The following is a 16603-nucleotide window of genomic DNA, read 5'->3' on the forward strand; positions in this document are numbered from 1 at the left end:
CTTTAATATTTCAAACATCTTCATGTTTAAGGACATGCACTGTTGTTGTTTCATTTTTAAAATGATTGTAACGCTAACTTCTTTTTAACAATGTCCAGATCAAGGTAATTAGCTAATTTTACTTATTAAGAAAAATAATTGTGAAAGAACATTTTTTAAAGATAATTTTGGAAAAAATGTTGCTTATTTTGGGCTCATACAGTAATCCATTTTACAGTACATCCAAAAAATAAAAAATAAAACTTAAAGACAATGTGTTAGACTTAATTATACATTCATAGTTCATAGTTACCTGTTGTACTTTTAATTGAGTGTTTACACAGCCAACTACGTACTCCAATATAAAGATAAGAAAAGCATTCAGGAGTGGCATGACGCTGACGTCACGTGGAATGTGGACTATTGTCACAAACGCTTGACCCGAAAACTGGCAGATGACAGAAAATGCTCCGTTGCTTCTGTTCTTGCTGTTTCCCAAAGGAACATTGCGCTAATGAGGTATGTAGCATTTAATTGCATGCACTAGCCAAGTCATCCGCTTTAGTTTTCAAGTAAATATTCACTGCATATTTAGCTAGATATTAATGCTATGTCATTTGTACTCTTTTACTCATTGATGTCCAGGCAGGTCTTGGCAACAAATGCTAAAGCTAACCATTTTGTTTACTTCAGTCAAAGTAAGCTAGCACAAGGCTAATTGTATAATGTGTAATGTGAAACTATGAAAGGTTTCATCTTGGATGAGTTTAAACTCTTCTATTATTGACAATTTTGCAAAACATATGGGCTGATTTGGTTGTTAGCTCACTACTTAATCATTTCTCTTGTTAATTTATTATCAGAGGCAGCCTCTCCTGTCCTGTCAGTCCAATCCACCACAACCTAGCGGACCAGAATCTGCCAGGCGTACACGGCCACTCAATAACGGTACAAAATTCCAGTCCATAATGATGCAAAAGCTTGTTTTGAATGGTTTCTGTGCTCCAGTTTTAACAGCTTTTTGCCATTTAATGATTCTTTACCAGATGTGGAACCGACGGGAAGGCTAGTGATGAAGCGAGTGTGCGTTCGAGAACTGGATTTGCGCTTTTCCGACGTGGCCGAGACCTTCAACGAACTTCAAGAACGTTACGAAGCCATGGTCCGACATATTGGAAACCTACAGAAGAATTGCGGTCTGGCACACAACGACCGTCTGCTCATCTCCGAATCCATCGGGAAGATCAGAAAAGAACACGGTAAGTGGCTTTAGTTGAGGTCAACGAGTTTTAACCGCTAACCTCTTATTCTTTTTGAAGGAGAAAATTACGTGGTCTCACTAAAGATGAAGGGCTACGACTTCTCCCTCTCCGTGGTTCCCGTGAACCCGAATCCCGAAGATAATACCTTCGGCCTTCCTCCGGCTCTCAAATTAGCCCAAGAAAATGTCAAGTGCGCTTCAGAAAATACGAAAGCCACCATTTCCAAAGGCACCACCCTTCAGGAAATGATAGACTGGCTGCTTCGAAGCAAGGTTAAAATCGCCGAACGAGTGGAAAAGGTCGCCGAGACCTATCAGGAGAAAGGACGACTCGACGAGAATCTGGAGAAAAACATGAAGCAAGTTAGGAAAGCAAAGGAGTTGTCCATGAAGTACCGAGAACTTGCTGGAGAAGTTCTTACCGAGGCTGCTCTGATTGCAGGTGTACCTTTGTAACATGGCGTGAAAGTTTCTAAGGTGAGAGTTTAATCATAAATACTTTGGATGTCTAATAATGTCTAGAAAAAAATCTCCAAACGTTTAATGAGATTTTCAAGCACTTGAATCATAAATGTCACAAATAAATAGAGTACTAGTGGTATATTAACGCCCACATATTTTTGTACTTCCATTCATAAACACCAGGAGGCAGAAGATACCCAAACTGTTTTATGATGGATTGAAGCTTAAAAAAAAGATCACCTGGGTCAGGATGAATGATGCGTTTATTTTTAACATCGCCATGGTTAAACATAATCACTCTTTTGATACTTTATTCTTAAAATAAGATGTATTTCATGGTTTGTTTTTGGGATTATTTAGGACAAACGCCACCTCCTCACAAACGTTTTATTATTATGATTAGTATAAAAGCCCCAGCTCAAATCATCCAATGCAATTTGATAAATTATTTTCTATTTATAATCTATTGATCCATAGGTCTTAATTAAAATGCAATACATCATTTAACACTTTGCATCTTAATGGGATTGGTTATTTTTCATAGTGAGCATAAATAATTTTTAAATATATTAAAAATATTACATTTTCTAAAAGTAACTAAAACACTTGTTTAAAAAAAAGTGATTCATTGAAATATATGCAGCAGCGCGTTGACAGGTGCAACCTATCATGATCGTGCAAATGACCAATGCTGTAAATTAATTGGTTGTGAAAATCTGAAGGCGGGGCAACCTACTCTTTTACTTATCTCTCATTGGTCCATGTCTCTTTTTTCTTCCGTGAAGTCCGAGAGCTCTCTCTTCAAGATGGTTTGACAGACGAAAGTAAACCAAGATGAAGGAGCGGCTCTACAATAGTGAGGAAGGAAACCAAGCAGCCGGGAAGTGATGATTCTTTCTTCCTCTTCGGAACCCAAGAGAAACACGCTTGCAGGACTTTCAACGATAGCATGCCAGTAAGTAAATAACTTGTCACTGTCTAGTTGTCGCGCTTGAGCCCAGCTAGCTAACTCCTAGCTAAACCTGCAAGCAATCGGAATGTGAGCAGCGAGCCATTCAGATAGTTTAAGATCATTAAAGATCAATCTTTATTCATTGTCTAACACCCCTCGGCACGCACCAAACCGGTCAAATGTAAGGATTCGAGGAGAAACATTTTGATGTTGCTAAATGACAGTTAGGTGAACTCATTGACAGGAATAGACGTCCAATCTATTCAAAGTTGGAGGGATGGCAGCAATGGATTTGGGCGTGAGGAACACTAAGTTTTAGGACGTCGATCTTTGTCAATCGTACTGAACCAGTTCGCTTTTCGTTACCCCATATAAATCAAGTAGTGTAATATGAATCTTTGCAATTATAAATATGGAGTTTGAGCATTTCAAAACTATGGTGTCATTTTCCACTGGACTGTGGTTTTTAGGTCGGGTGGGTGTGTTTGACTCCAGTTGGAAATAATGCACACTGCCTCAGTGAAATGTAGTGTTTGGCCTAGAAACGTGATGCAGAGGGACATCATTCATGTGATGTGGCTGGAGGACACAGAGTTTTATTGGGAAGCGACTAAAAGAGGAGCATCTTCCTCCAAATGTGGCTTCTGGGAAGGCTAGTTTGTGCACTACCATTCTCCAGTTGTTTTCAACAATGGTAAAGTTGAACAGACAGACTGCGTTTGGGTAAAAGTGAGCAATCCATAGAATTATAGGCAATCTCGTTGAAGTGTGGGCGTTTTGTCTAAGGACCGCTAATATTTTGTTGACAGCTAAGCACGTCTCAAAGCTGAAAAAGTGTCGCCGCTTGTCACTGTCTCACAGTCCGAATGTTCTGTGAATTATCCAACAAACTTGTGAATTATGCAGTGTTGGAATTTTTAAATCAATGCCGTTAATGCTTATAGACATCCATCATTGAGTTGACCAGCTGGAGGCTTTTGTAGTCGGTAAAATCATGGCTACTTTCTTCCTTTCTGCTTTCCAGCCAATGCGGTTTTGCCCGTTTCAGTCTATTTTTTGCTAATCTACCGTTGCACCCTGTACTGCCGGAAAAAGCAGCTCTGCCACTTTTAATACCACCCACTGCATTGTTTCCTCAGTTTTCCTTCAGTTCCTCATTTCAAGCTTTCTATCATCTGACCCACATTTGAACACGCATGGGGCCAGTGAATATAAACGTGTAGCAGGATTATGCTAGTATCTTATTCCTTAAATGCTGAGCGACAAAGTTAATTTTTGAGACTAATGGTGTTTAAATCAGGTCTGCCCTTCTGTGTTAAAAATAACTCAAATTTCCAGGGTAAAAGCGGTCATAAATGTACACAAGTTGCCAGGCTTTAGCTTAGAAATTACATACACTTCCATAATTGTGACATCCCTCTCAAATATATAAGCGTATATGCTAGCTTTGTGTCCGCAGAGGCGTTTTCAAGCTAGCTTACAAGAACAGGTTTGTTTAAAGCAGAGACCTAATAAACACTTGACATATTCTTCTTCCTCCCTTCCTGGAAATGTGTCACTTGTCAAAAGTACTAAATCCTAGCCCCCCTGAATAAGCCCCTTTTTTTTCCTCGACCTGGATCCATTCCGATCTGTTCCCAGAAGGTAATGAAGTTCTTTGATCGACCCGCCCGTCTCACTTGAAATGCATTATGGATCCCCAGGGTTGTTAGACATGAACACGTCCAATTATCGTTCACCGTCTGCCGCCGCCGCCGCGCTCGCCATTGATCTGCACTCAAGTCATGGACATCCTCCGCTTCTCACCCACACGCCGCCTCCTCGCATTAAGTTATCGCCACCGTTTAAATGTATTTCCCTTTTACTCGTTGGTGTCTTGCCCGACTTGTTTCAAAGTGATTTGACGTTGATTTGTGTAGCCGTTCTCGTCTCAACCAGAGGACAAATGCCTTAATGGTGACATAATTACTAGGTTGTGTAATCTCCGGGCGGTTGCTTTTTCTGTTCGTTGCTTTAGGCTGTCACTTGGAGCGTAAAAGACAAAGGAATTTCCTTTGGAGGGATTGATCTTGAGATCGATTGGACATCTGTTGCTTTCAATGGGAGCACATTGTGTTGAGGACAAAAAACACTGGAAAAATCGATGCAGTGGTTTGACTAAATGCAAGGCCCTTCTCATTTATAATCCTGCTTTTTGGTGAGACATACTCCTCCCCCACATGTCATTCTCATTCTAAAATGGACCTTTTCGGGAGCCTGCAATATACTGATGCCAAATAAAGCTGTTATTTTTATTAAAAATAATATTTTGGCACTACAGAACTGTGTTTTCAGGGGGTATTTTGGTCATTTGCCCCACCCAGAGTGAATGAATTGTACGTCTATGGCGAAAGAAAATGGCACTTGATTTCATTGTTGTTGTTTTTTTAGGGGGCGGGGCTTTTGTGGTTCAGTTAAAATTAATTTGTTCTTTATGGTTAGCAATGAGTTAACTGGCATGAAGTGTTATTACATTTCAGTGTGTGTGTTATCCACCAAGGGAGGTAATCGAATTACGCCAGCTTTATGGGCTTTGAAATTTGTGTGTGTTTGTGCAAAACAATTGGATTTAAACGTGGACTTCTCCTTTCTATGCTCTGGCTTTTGTGCTGTCGTTGAAAAGACAAACCAAACATGGGCTCGGCATTCCTAGCGCTCATTTAGCCGTGCCTTGTCACTTTTATGGTGTGTTCCATTTGGAGTGACTCATTATTTTGTCCATGTCCTCAGTTGTAGAGGGTCAACCATGCAGATTGGTACGAGGGGAAAAATAACAAATGCAATTAGGGCATTTATTTTTATTCATTTTTAGGGGAATGGTAATCTAAAGATGCCTCCATTAAAGGACTAATCAGTTAGCCAATTATAATCCCCCAATAGTTTTGTTATGGTTATCTGTATAGAAGGCAATTGATTTATCATAAATGTAATCATTGATTATTCGACTCAAAATAATCAATATTTTTTTGTTATTTTTAATCCAGGTAGAGGTGAGGCCTCTTCAGATGCGGGAACATGTTGGCTATGGACCAAGGAGTGGTGGAGGAATGGCTGTCAGAATATAAGGTAAGACTCCATAAATGTCAATTTGGTGGAAAAGGGCTAACCTTTTTGGGTTTTTTTGTCTTTTCCCCCCCCCTGCAGACCTTGCCTGACAGTGCCGTGTCAGCCTATGCGGCGTCGCTTAAAGACAAAGGTGCTCTTGTCCCCGCTCTCTACAAGGTCATCCGCGAGAACTACAGCGAAGTACGAAGCTCAATACAATATACCTGCAGATGGCTAGTGAATTTCGCTAACAGGTTTTTTTGTGCTCTTTTTCAGCTGCTGGAGCCGGTGTGTCACCAATTGTTTGAATTTTATCGGAGCGGCGAGCCACAGCTGCAGAGGTTTACCCTTCAATTCCTGCCGGAGCTCCTGTGGAGTCTTCTGTCGGTCAGCGCGGCCAGGGACCCCCACACCTCGGGCTGCGTCCAAGCCCTCCTCTTGGGCATCTACAACTTGGTAAGGAATGGCTTTTTAAGTGAGCTTAATGGACAAAATGGCTTTTTCTAATTTAGGAGAAAGTGTCCAAATTGTCTTAAATTTGAATGTTTTTTTTTAAATATTTCTAACTAAAAATAAATCTATACTTTTAAAAGATCTTTTGCTAAAATATAAAACAGCTGTCAGTAGTATTTTCTTTAAAGCAAAACTATTCTTTTTCTTGGCTCCTTTTTTTAACACTGTAAAAAATGTTACCCCCAAAAAATCCAATTTAGGGATGTATTAATGACACAAAAATATTGGAAATTGACATTTTTTTTCTTTGTCATTTTATCTCATGCATCAATATTTTGTATAATCTTTGCATGGCATTTTGGCAACTCTTGTGCGTGCTATTATCCGACCGTGTGCATGTCAGAAAAGGTCATATGTCACTCAGCGTGTTGTGCTCTTCCTTCTAATTGATTTGACATTAACCGACACTCGGGGGGGGGCACACAAACACAGGGCAATTTTTTTTTTACATAGCAACTGAACTCCTAGTGAGGACAATATTAAACCATTTGTATTTTCTTGTCTTCCAGGAAATAGTTGATAAAGATGGCCAAAGCAAAGTATTATCCTTTACTGTTCCTTCCCTCTCCAAACCTTCAGTGTACCACGAGGTAAGAAACAAATTTTTTTTGACTTTAGGGGAAACATTTAAAATAACGCCACGTTTCTCTTAGCCCTCCACCATTGGTCCCATGGCCCTGACAGAAGGCGCTCTGGCCAATCACGGACTGAGCAGGGTGATCTACAGTGGCCCGCTTTTTCAGAGAGAAAACTTCACGGCCCAAAACAGGTCAACGCCTTTTTTTTTTATGTGCCTCGAAACGCGGCGGACATGTTTTAGCCTTGCTGTCCTGCATTGTTAGTTTCAAAGTTGACATCATGCTTTTAGGCCATTTTTGTCATGTCATTTCAAGATCATGGCTTGTCAACTTGCAATGTCATGTGACAATTTCATGAATATCTTTAGCAAGGGGGCATTCACACCCTTGTTTTAATAGGGGACCCATTAGATTTGAAAACTATGGTATATTTCTTTTATTTTCTTCCAGATTTGAGGTGCTGACCTTCCTGTTACTGTGCTACAATGCTGCTCTTAGCTACATGAGCTCCATTTCCCTCCAGTCACTGTGCCATATCAGCTCCAGGTCCAAATACAAACATCATTTCTAAATGTACTACAAGATTACATCACGCACTCATTTTGTTGTCGTTGTTTGCACCCCCCCTCAGAGTCTGTATCTGTGGTTACCCACGGCAACAGATCCGACGCTATAAAGGTATCAGCGCTCGGATGACGGTTACATCAGAGTTTTTGGTTCAACTCCTCACTGGGATACACTATGCATTGTGAGTATAAAAAAACTTGACTTGGTATTATATTTGATTCAAGATGCTTCATAAAATCACTTTTTTTTTTAGGTGTAACGGGGAAGCAGAACTCGGATCCAAAGCCTTGGATGATGTCCTGTATCGAGCCCAGTTAGAGTTGTTCCCTGAAGCCCTGTTGGTGAGTGTGAACATGGGATGCCGACACACACACACACACAAACAAACGAGATTGGCTTGATACACGTGGCTCTATGCTGTATTGTGTGGCCGTGTCACACTGTGAACTGTGCGTAATCCCAATAGATTATTTACATGCTTTGCACTCTGCTCTGTTTAGCCGTAATCCTTCAAGGGAAGCAGATTGAACCTAAGCCCAAAGTATTACTACCAACAGCCAAGGTGCATTGCTGAGCATTGTGGGAAACATGACTGTTGCAAATGATTTTTAAATTAGAAAACATAATAACATGAAATTCTAAAGATGTGAATTACAGTTTTTTTTTTTTTAAATTCCTAATGCCACTACCACACTGTCCTGAACAATTCTAAACATCACCAACAATTAAATCACTTGAAAAGCTCTTATTCGTAATGTGCGTGACACCCCCCCCCCTAAAACAAAAAATGCATTGTGCATGAATTATGACCCCTCCCACTTGTTCCATGTTCCTAAACTTGTAAATACTCTTAACTTAAAACTTTCTCCTGTGTGAGGAATAGGATTAGTGCGCACGTGCCCGCCTTGCCAATGGCGGCTAACGAGGTATGTTTTCTCCCGTTCCTCAGATGGGGAACGCCATCAAGTCCACACAGCAGGGCGCGGCGCTGAAAAACAACAGTAAAGAGGGCGCCCGGAGTATCCAAGTGGAGATCACGCCCACCGCCTCCAGGATTTCTCGAAATGCCGTCACCTCCCTTTCTATACGGGGCCACCGCTGGAAGAGACACGGTGAGGTGCCGGCGCCCCCTTTAGTGCGTTCGCAAAAGGTCAAAGTGCTCCATTACTCCATCCAGTTTAAAGTACTTTACATTTCATTTTCGTTGACCATAATCAAACTTTATTATTTGTCATTTTATCACTGCATTATTATTATTATTTTTTAATGTTTGTTTGTCTTGTTTTCATCCTCCATGTTTTTCGGCGTGCATGCTACCAACACGCGTGCGCTTCCGCCACGCCAGCAGAGTCCCAGGAAGCCAGTGTAGACAGTGATGGGACGGCGGGGGGCGTGGCCAACCCCGATATCAATGTGACGGGCGCCGGCAGCGAGCGGCTGCCCAACGGCGACTCGGTGCGACCGCGCTCGGACGGCGAGGCGGCCGAGGCGGGGACGGACCCCCGGAGTCACGACTCCGGCAGGGGGCAGGAGGTCAGGAGGCAGAAGTCGGTCAGGCGAATGGTGGAAAACGAGACTTCGGGCTCGGCCTCCGTAGGGAGGAGCCAGTACTAAGATCCTCCCCCTTCCTCCTGGGGTAACCTAGGTAACTGTCTCTGGGGGCGTGGTCTGAAAAGACCTATGATTGATTCCCCCCTTTTTTTATCCCCCACTCTCACTTCGTCTGCTGTGGCTTCCTCACAATTTCCCGCTAACGTTCTTTGAAATGGGGACAAAAGTCGTACTAACGATGTCTCTGACATTTTGTGCCTCCTCGACAGCATTCCTGGGTTGCACCTGGACACTTTAAGATGGACAAAAGTGCAGGTCAAAAAAATCATTTTGGAAAACATTTCAGATTGGATTGTAGCTATACATGCTTTAATGGCCTGCATTTTTGTTTACCACTATTCTACTACAGATTTGTGTACTTTTCTTGCTGGACTCATTTGATCCTATTCTCCCAGCAGTGATTGTTTTGACACTTTCACTTTCCTCTTGTCGTGTTTCCTAGGCTTTTTTTCCCTTCTCCTTGCTTCTTTTGGAATTTAACATGTCAAGATAAAATGGTCGTGGGCGCCACCTGCTGAAGGCATTACAGCTCTTTTGTCAGACAGCCTGTGAAATCATGATTCAGTTCATTATACTATAACTGGATTAAATTTGGAAACTACGTTTGTAATAGAATGACTTGGCCGAATTGAGTAGGTTTGGAAACAATATTCTACCAAGGAGGAGTTTTCACACAATGACAAAAGAGTTATAATCCATAACAATGTATAGGTTCACTGCATTTGATGGCGTCCAATTCATTTTGACTGGGAGGGGCGGGTCACTGGCCACTCCCAGTCAAACTCAATGGATGAAATGACTTAATCTCTTTTATTATTATTCCCACTTTAGACGCAGTGGATTTGGGTTCCCCGGATGAGCTGATGGACATATCGGAAGCGGACGAAGGCCCGTGGCCGGACGCCGCCACCGCCACCACCGCTGCCCCGCCCACCATCACCATCAGCAACAGCGTCACCACCTTGAACCTGGGGGCCAAAGCCATGAAGAAATGCCGCCTGGGTGGCCGCGGCAGCAAGGACAAAGACGACGGCGCCGCCGCCGAGGCGTCCGTCAGACGCGTGGCGCTGACGTCCAGCCAGTCGGTGCCCAAGGCGGGAGCGCTCAGCAGCTTGACGCGCACCGCCAGCGCCGTTTTCTCTCGCTCTTTCGAACAGGTCGCCGCCGGCAGTTCCGCCCCGCCGTCCGGCAACCACATTGGCGCCGATCCCGGCCGCTATTCCTCCAGCCCGCAGGAGGACGGGAGCGCCTTTTTCAACTGTGGGCCTAACCACACACGGCGTTCGCCAAGCGTCAGCGTGCACCTCAGCTCGGACCTTTAAAGTCGCTGATCTGTGATTGCGGAACTGTAAGCCATGCCACTAAGGGACCACAATTCTGATTTCTTTCCTCTCTTTCTCTCTGCTTTTTTGTTTCTTTTTTGTTTTGGTGACGTTGTTCTCTCTCTTTTTGTGCCGTAAATCTGCTTTGTGACGTCTGAATCCCGGCGGAGTGAGAGCAGGAATCACCCCAATCTGGGTTTGGAACAAATTTCTACCTTTGGATTATAGGTACGTTTTAATCTTACTGAGAACTGACGTCTACATGTAGACGTCAGCTCGAAATAAATCCCCTGACTAAATTTGGAACTGTTTTTTTTTTTTTTTTTAAGCATGCCTTTAATTTGTATGGGTGAGCGGTTTTCTTTTAAGTATAAAAAATCTGATTGAATGAAAATGTACATTTTCTTAATTAAAAAAAATCAGTTTCTGCTACTATTAGTGTTGCACAGATGCCATTTTATTGGGGGGGGGACATCCATTTACCACTATAGGCGGCTGGAGAGTAAATCTCAATGCGTAGTTTGCGTTATTTTGTATTAATTGGCGATATTATTTTATCGGTGCAACACTATCTTACAAAAATGACTCCTTCCCCTTGGCAATACCAACCTTCATGTCAGTATTTGCTAAAATAGTTTGGTCTATTTGCACTTTGGTGTGCATTTGTACAGCAATCCACATTCTTCCCCCCCCCCCCCTGACAAGTCCGTAACGTTTACAATCGCAAGGTATATTGTTTCGGCGAGCAATAACGTTGGCGATCTCCCTCGAACAAAATTATTTAGACATTTTCAAACTTTGATTCAGAAGAAATCTGCGGAAGAGAACGATAAAGTATTGACTTTTTGCACTTGAAAGGCGAATTCTATATATTTATACATGAATAACTCGCAGATGGTTACTAATCCAAATTTTTTGTTTTTTTCCTGTGGATTTTTAAGTGTTTTAGCAATCAGTTTTTGTGAGATTCTCATTCACTCGCAGTGTGAACTGTCATTCGTGTGCTTTTAACGGTTTGATGTACAGAAATGGGTTGGACAATCGCTTGCGTTGGAGTCTGTCAGTTTACAGACTGTCCACTTATGCTTACGTTGTACGTCATTCTGTTGTTCTAAAGATGTTTTTATGGGCCTTTTTTGATGTCAAAGGATGTGCAGCTCAATGCTTCTGGAAATAAAATATTTCTCTTGACTCTACTATGACTTTAATAAATGATTTGTTCCTTTTAGGGGTGGAGTATTTTACATGCGGTTGTGCCATTTGACCACAAGACGGCGATACTAAACAACGATGTTTCTTTTTATTTGTTACGTATTTCCTCTTCCGTGTCCTTGTTAGCACGCCGAGGTGTTCACTCTGCACAATTTGAAAAGAAACATGGCAAAAATAAGTAAAGAGACCAAACAACGGCTGCAACAGCTTTTCCAGTGCGGCCAGTTCGCCATCCGATGGGGATTTATCCCCACCGTTCTCTATTTGGGTCAGTATTTTAACCAAATAAATCTAGCGTGCTACTCTAGCCATTTAACATTGGTTAGCTAACCCTTAGCAACGTGGTTTGTGAGTAGTGTATTTTTCTATTTTTGACAATGTCATTCATTATTGTTTATAACTATTCATTTGCATTTACTTCCTAAATCTTACTAATTTAAGATTTGAGCTAGAAGAATGTTTATTGTAGGTTTTCCCTTTATTTTACTCTATATAAAAGATAAAATGACAAATGTATGTTAAATTTCTCCCGTTGTAATAGTAATAAAAAGCAAATACGTACGGGTTCATAATGTAAATATAACCATATTAAGAAAATAAATATAGCAATATTTTTTTCTAAATATATAAATTAAAAAGTCCAAACAATTCACCGGTAATCAAACCAGGTGTTGATGGATTTGTTCATCATAATTCACTTCCATTCAAAGTGATTTGCATATCACAGCCCAGTCGTTAGGGGCCAATGAGTTCAATATTTATTAATTGGAAAAACCATAACTCCAGTTGAGGTTAAGGTTCATTGTATTTGTCAAAGTTGTGGTTTTTCAAACCGACTGGGAAGTTCAAAGGTTCATTTTCATTTTGTGACGCTTTGGCCGCTCCAAAAAATGAGCACACATCGGAAACACCGACGCCAATGTCGTCACTTCATTCACATCAATCCCGCGTTGAATTTCCCCCCCCATTCCTCATAAGCAATTTTTCAACCGTTGCCCAATCTGTGTGTTTTGAATCATTCTAACGCTGGCTTTCACGTCACAGGCTTCAAGCGAGGAGCCGATCCAGGGATGCCCGAACCTTCCGTTTTGGGGTAAGAGTTCAACACACCCACATGTACCACATGTCGTCACCTCGCAATGATAAAATATTACAATTCAAGTGTAAAGTTTCATGCTAAGACGAAGGCTTCCTTGCCAATTTTTATTTTGTCAGCGTTTCCTATTTTTCTTTGAGTATAATTCTCCACTTGGGTGTTTTGTGTTTTTCTTCAGTTTACTTTGGGGTTAAAGAAGAGCTGTCATCTCTGGCTCATGGACATCCACTTAGTAGCCAACATTTTTATGCTCTCAAAATCGTAATTGAAAATGTCTCACAAATGATGTTCTTGACACACTGTTGATTTAGTGAGGTCTTCTTTTTTTGTTTAGTTTTTTTTTCCTTCCTTATTTATGACCTTGTCTTTGCCCAGTGTTCCATGTTTGTCACTAAATGTCTGACAATTGATTTAATTTACGTTCTTATTTGATTTTTCTAACAAATGACATCCCAATAAAACGCAATATCATGAAAACTTCATTATTTACATTAGTTACAACTACAAATCTAGCAAAAGTTGTACTTAAGTTTTTTGAATGACCTCTTTTAACTGGAAGAAATCAGAATAAAAAAACGAATTTAATAATTAAACATTATAATGCCACTCCATAGAAATACTACCCGCCCCCAAAAAAGTGAACTAACAAGTACACATAGGCATTTTTATTCACATATACAAAAATACATAAATAGTTCCGACACCATAAAATACAAAAGCGAATAAATATGAACAAAACTCCTCTCAAAAAATAATTTACTGTAAATAAATAAGTTATTAGACCACATCTGGCTTGTGTAAGCAATAAATAGTTCAGAATTGTCAAAACAACGTTTTTCTTCCCCTAACTAAAGCATATGAAACATGGTGAGCTTGAGATATTTCCCCCTTCGCCTCTCTTTTTTGGTCAGCACCCTTTTCCCATCAACCAGGAAAATGAAGAGCTGCCTCAGGACGGAATGCGCCACCATCTTTCTATGGAACTCGTCTCTGTTTTCCAGCCATGTGGATCCATTCTCCACCTGGTTGCTGTTGTTTGGGCTTGTCAAGTCTTCGGGCTTTTTCACCTGTAAAAACCCAGTCACAAGGTGTTAACGTGTATATACGTGTATATATCCTAAACAAAAAAAAACACAGTTAGGAAAGTACCTTTTGTTTAAAGAGCCTGAGCAGGAATCCTGCGTAGTGTCTGGCCTCGGACACAATTCTTTTTCCGGGGTAGACCTTCTCCACATCTTTTAAAAGGTTGGTATAGGTGGTCAAACCTTGAGCTAGTCTTTGTAGGCAAGCCTCCTAAAAAAAGAAAAATATAAGACAATCAAAAAGGGACTGTGATGGAAAGTGCAACAATGCAGAAATGAATGTATTGTTTCATTTAAATTACTGTAGAAGTACACAAAGATTGACTATATGAACACATGCATAACGTGCATATTTATGTGTGTACTGTCATTTATGTTGCGTTCTGTTCAAGTACAATATTTTAGACTGCTGTTTTCCCTTAGGTATGAATATTAATTGTTTCTTAGACAAGTCTAGAATGGAGACATGTGTTTGCTATCCTTTTTTCCCCTCATGAACTTAAGCAAGAAGGGAAGAAGATGCCAGTTTCCAATACTTTGACTCCTGACTTTGTCAAAACAGGCCTGACAATTACACGGATGACTGACCCCATAAGAGTAAGCCAAAAATGTAAGTTCAAAAAAGTTTTTCTCTCACTTGTTAGCCTGCGATAATGTAGCTTTATCCACTGAGCTAATAGTTGGAATAAATAAATGTAGTAATCATTTTGCTTTTGAATTGACCTTGTTATATAGCGTAGGTAGTACAATTTCAGTCCAAAATGTAATTTACATATGTACATTTGTTTCAGACTACTTTTCTAGAGTCACGTCCAAGATGGAATCTCATTTTCTACGACTGAATGTGAGTACTTTTGCCTCTTTTTGGTTCTTACCTTGCTAAAGTTGGAGATGGGGCAGCTGGCAGGCATCTGGTCTAGTTTGTAGTTTTCCAGCAGATTGTACTTGATCATATTTTCAAATTCATTTTCAAACTGAAATTGGAGAAATGAATACTGAATACAGAAAAGTAATAACAAACATTGAAGTACTCTAACGTTGTATCCATCCGGATGGGATATTTAATTGGAAAAGGTCACAGTTGGAGGTCATGAGGTCAATTTCATTTTGCAATACTTTAGTATATTAGTTATATTTGTATTTCTTTCTTTGCTCGCCATTAATGGCGTCTGACGTCCAATCCATCACTGAAATGAGAGTTTATGTACTTACGTCTTTCCTGTGGTCTTTGGCGATTCCCAAAACCGATTCCCAAAGTGGCGAGATGCTGGGGAAGAGCTCCGCCTCCTCGCCCGATCGCTCGCCCGCCGGAAGAACGGTAGGCGCCCCGGCGGCGCAAAGAACCAGAGATGCCAGCCAGGCCCCAGCCAGAATTTGCGCATCTGCCAGTGGAAGCACCACAAAAGCATGAATGACTTATTTCCCAAAAGAGGAATAAAAAAAGGGGAAGCGAGTCGTCAACTTACACATTTTGGATGACATTTTGCGGCCCAGTGGAGCTTCCTCTTACTCTCAAACGTAGAACTTGTCTTGACTTGATGTCGCAGCGCCATTATATATTCTCCTAACACCTTCCTGTTTGTGGGTTACTCCAGTGACTGATTTTTGTTGTGGTACCTCCCTTGGTTTGTGTCATCAGTGGGCTGATGAGAGGGAATGGCTACGTTAGGGATTTTACGGTGGATTACGTCCTGTTGGAAGGCCAATGGACGGTCATGTCTTAAGTAACATTGAGTTCAATGAAAAGACTAAGATTGTCTTAAATAGTTTTCTTCTTTAGATATTTCAAATTTGTCTTTTGTCCCTAATTTATTTGAAGTCTATTGTCATCAACGCCAGATTCAAACCTTTTAGTGAATGTTTCTAGGGTGAGAGTTTATTCAGGAATGATTAGGAAAGTGATGGATTGGACGTCAATGCCAGGAATGCGACTTGTCAATTCAATTAATCGCTTCATTGACACATTTATTAACAAATCAAATAGTATTAACAAATCAATGGATTGGAAGTTTTAAACTTTGATATGTCAGTTATATATCTGTGAAGACTATAGCTATCTTTTAATGATTTCGAGCTTTATGTATAAACATGACTTGACTAGTTGTGAGAGCCGTTTTAACCATGATTGTGTTTTTTTTTTTTTGCAGTACTTAAGCAATCCTTTTCTTTAAGAATTTAGTCACGGCTTAAAAAGAATAATTGCGTAAAACCATTGACTGTACTAGCTAAAAAAAAAAAAAAACTAAAAGTGGAAAACCACAACAAAAAATGTATGAAAAGTCCCCAAAGTGCAATCATTCATCCTGGACACTGCCATGGTTTCCTTCCCTCTTTGCCATTTTATATTTCAATATTTTTCGATTCCTTTTATTCTTTCTAGCGAAACGGTGAGTCAAGGCACCGTGGCAAATCCTGCTCCCGTCACGTCACTCGCGCTGGGCCAAAGTTACAATTTAGCAAGCGTCAGGGGCCACTCTTCCTCATTTTGGTGAAAAGGCCCAAGAGGAAGTTTAGTTAGTTTTGTCTCATTCAAAAGAAAGGTGGATGCTTATGTTTCTAATTATTGTTTTGTTGCTTTTCCTAGAAAGTATTAAGCCAAATTAGGACTTTTTATTTTAAGATAAAATTGGAGAAACATGACTCATATATTGTAACTATTGCCCCTTCAAAATACTTTTAAAAAGCCTAGGTTAAATAATAAATAAACCCTCACATGCTGCAGTTCTCACTGTGACCGCTAGACGACAGTATTAACACATTTGAACCTCTACCAGTCTACCTCATCACTTTTATTGCTTGTTTCATCTTCCATCGACATAAATGTCCTCCAATTCATTCTTTTCTTATTCAGGACTTTCCCAACACTTAATTCTCTGCCATTGGC

At 40.7% G+C, this 16603-nt stretch overlaps 4 protein-coding genes across 7 annotated transcripts; 3 read left to right on the plus strand and 1 right to left on the minus strand.

Annotated features, from left to right (window-relative positions):
- Nucleotides 1-24: 24 nt before the first annotated feature.
- Nucleotides 25-2560, plus strand: LOC144214531 (uncharacterized). Its single transcript, XM_077742984.1, has 6 exons — nt 25-104; nt 348-498; nt 843-927; nt 1026-1238; nt 1299-1717; nt 2488-2560. Exons 2-5 carry the CDS (start codon nt 445-447, stop codon nt 1694-1696), a joined length of 750 nt encoding a protein of 249 aa, XP_077599110.1. The 5' UTR covers nt 25-104; nt 348-444; the 3' UTR covers nt 1697-1717; nt 2488-2560.
- hycc1 (hyccin PI4KA lipid kinase complex subunit 1) lies at nt 2494-11525 on the plus strand. 4 transcript variants are annotated; one of them, XM_077742983.1, is made up of 12 exons: nt 2494-2657; nt 5678-5759; nt 5838-5939; nt 6015-6194; nt 6761-6841; nt 6905-7020; nt 7280-7375; nt 7461-7577; nt 7650-7737; nt 8346-8508; nt 8742-8929; nt 9839-10017. In XM_077742983.1, exons 2-12 carry the CDS (start codon nt 5709-5711, stop codon nt 9869-9871), a joined length of 1215 nt encoding a protein of 404 aa, XP_077599109.1. In that variant the 5' UTR covers nt 2494-2657; nt 5678-5708; the 3' UTR covers nt 9872-10017. The 4 variants fall into 4 exon arrangements, with proteins under 4 accessions (XP_077599109.1, XP_077599105.1, XP_077599106.1 ...); XM_077742980.1 differs by having other exon boundaries at nt 2495-2657; nt 8742-9041; nt 9839-9990; XM_077742982.1 differs by having other exon boundaries at nt 2495-2657; nt 8745-9041; nt 9839-9990.
- A 110-nt stretch (nt 11526-11635) lies between these two features.
- On the plus strand, nt 11636-13117 carry tomm7 (translocase of outer mitochondrial membrane 7 homolog (yeast)). The gene is made up of 3 exons (XM_077742985.1): nt 11636-11809; nt 12586-12634; nt 12816-13117. Exons 1-3 carry the CDS (start codon nt 11707-11709, stop codon nt 12829-12831), a joined length of 168 nt encoding a protein of 55 aa, XP_077599111.1. The 5' UTR covers nt 11636-11706; the 3' UTR covers nt 12832-13117.
- Nucleotides 13118-13484: 367 nt separating this feature from the next.
- On the minus strand, nt 13485-15217 carry il6 (interleukin 6 (interferon, beta 2)). The gene is made up of 5 exons (XM_077743770.1): nt 15186-15217; nt 14932-15101; nt 14595-14693; nt 13787-13930; nt 13485-13704 (listed from the first exon to the last, which is right to left on the minus strand). Exons 1-5 carry the CDS (start codon nt 15199-15201, stop codon nt 13486-13488), a joined length of 648 nt encoding a protein of 215 aa, XP_077599896.1. The 5' UTR covers nt 15202-15217; the 3' UTR covers nt 13485.
- Nucleotides 15218-16603: the final 1386 nt, after the last annotated feature.

The sequence above is a fragment of the Stigmatopora nigra genome, chromosome 21, assembly GCF_051989575.1.
Source record: "Stigmatopora nigra isolate UIUO_SnigA chromosome 21, RoL_Snig_1.1, whole genome shotgun sequence".
In the NCBI taxonomy this organism is placed as follows: Eukaryota; Metazoa; Chordata; class Actinopteri; order Syngnathiformes; family Syngnathidae; genus Stigmatopora; species Stigmatopora nigra.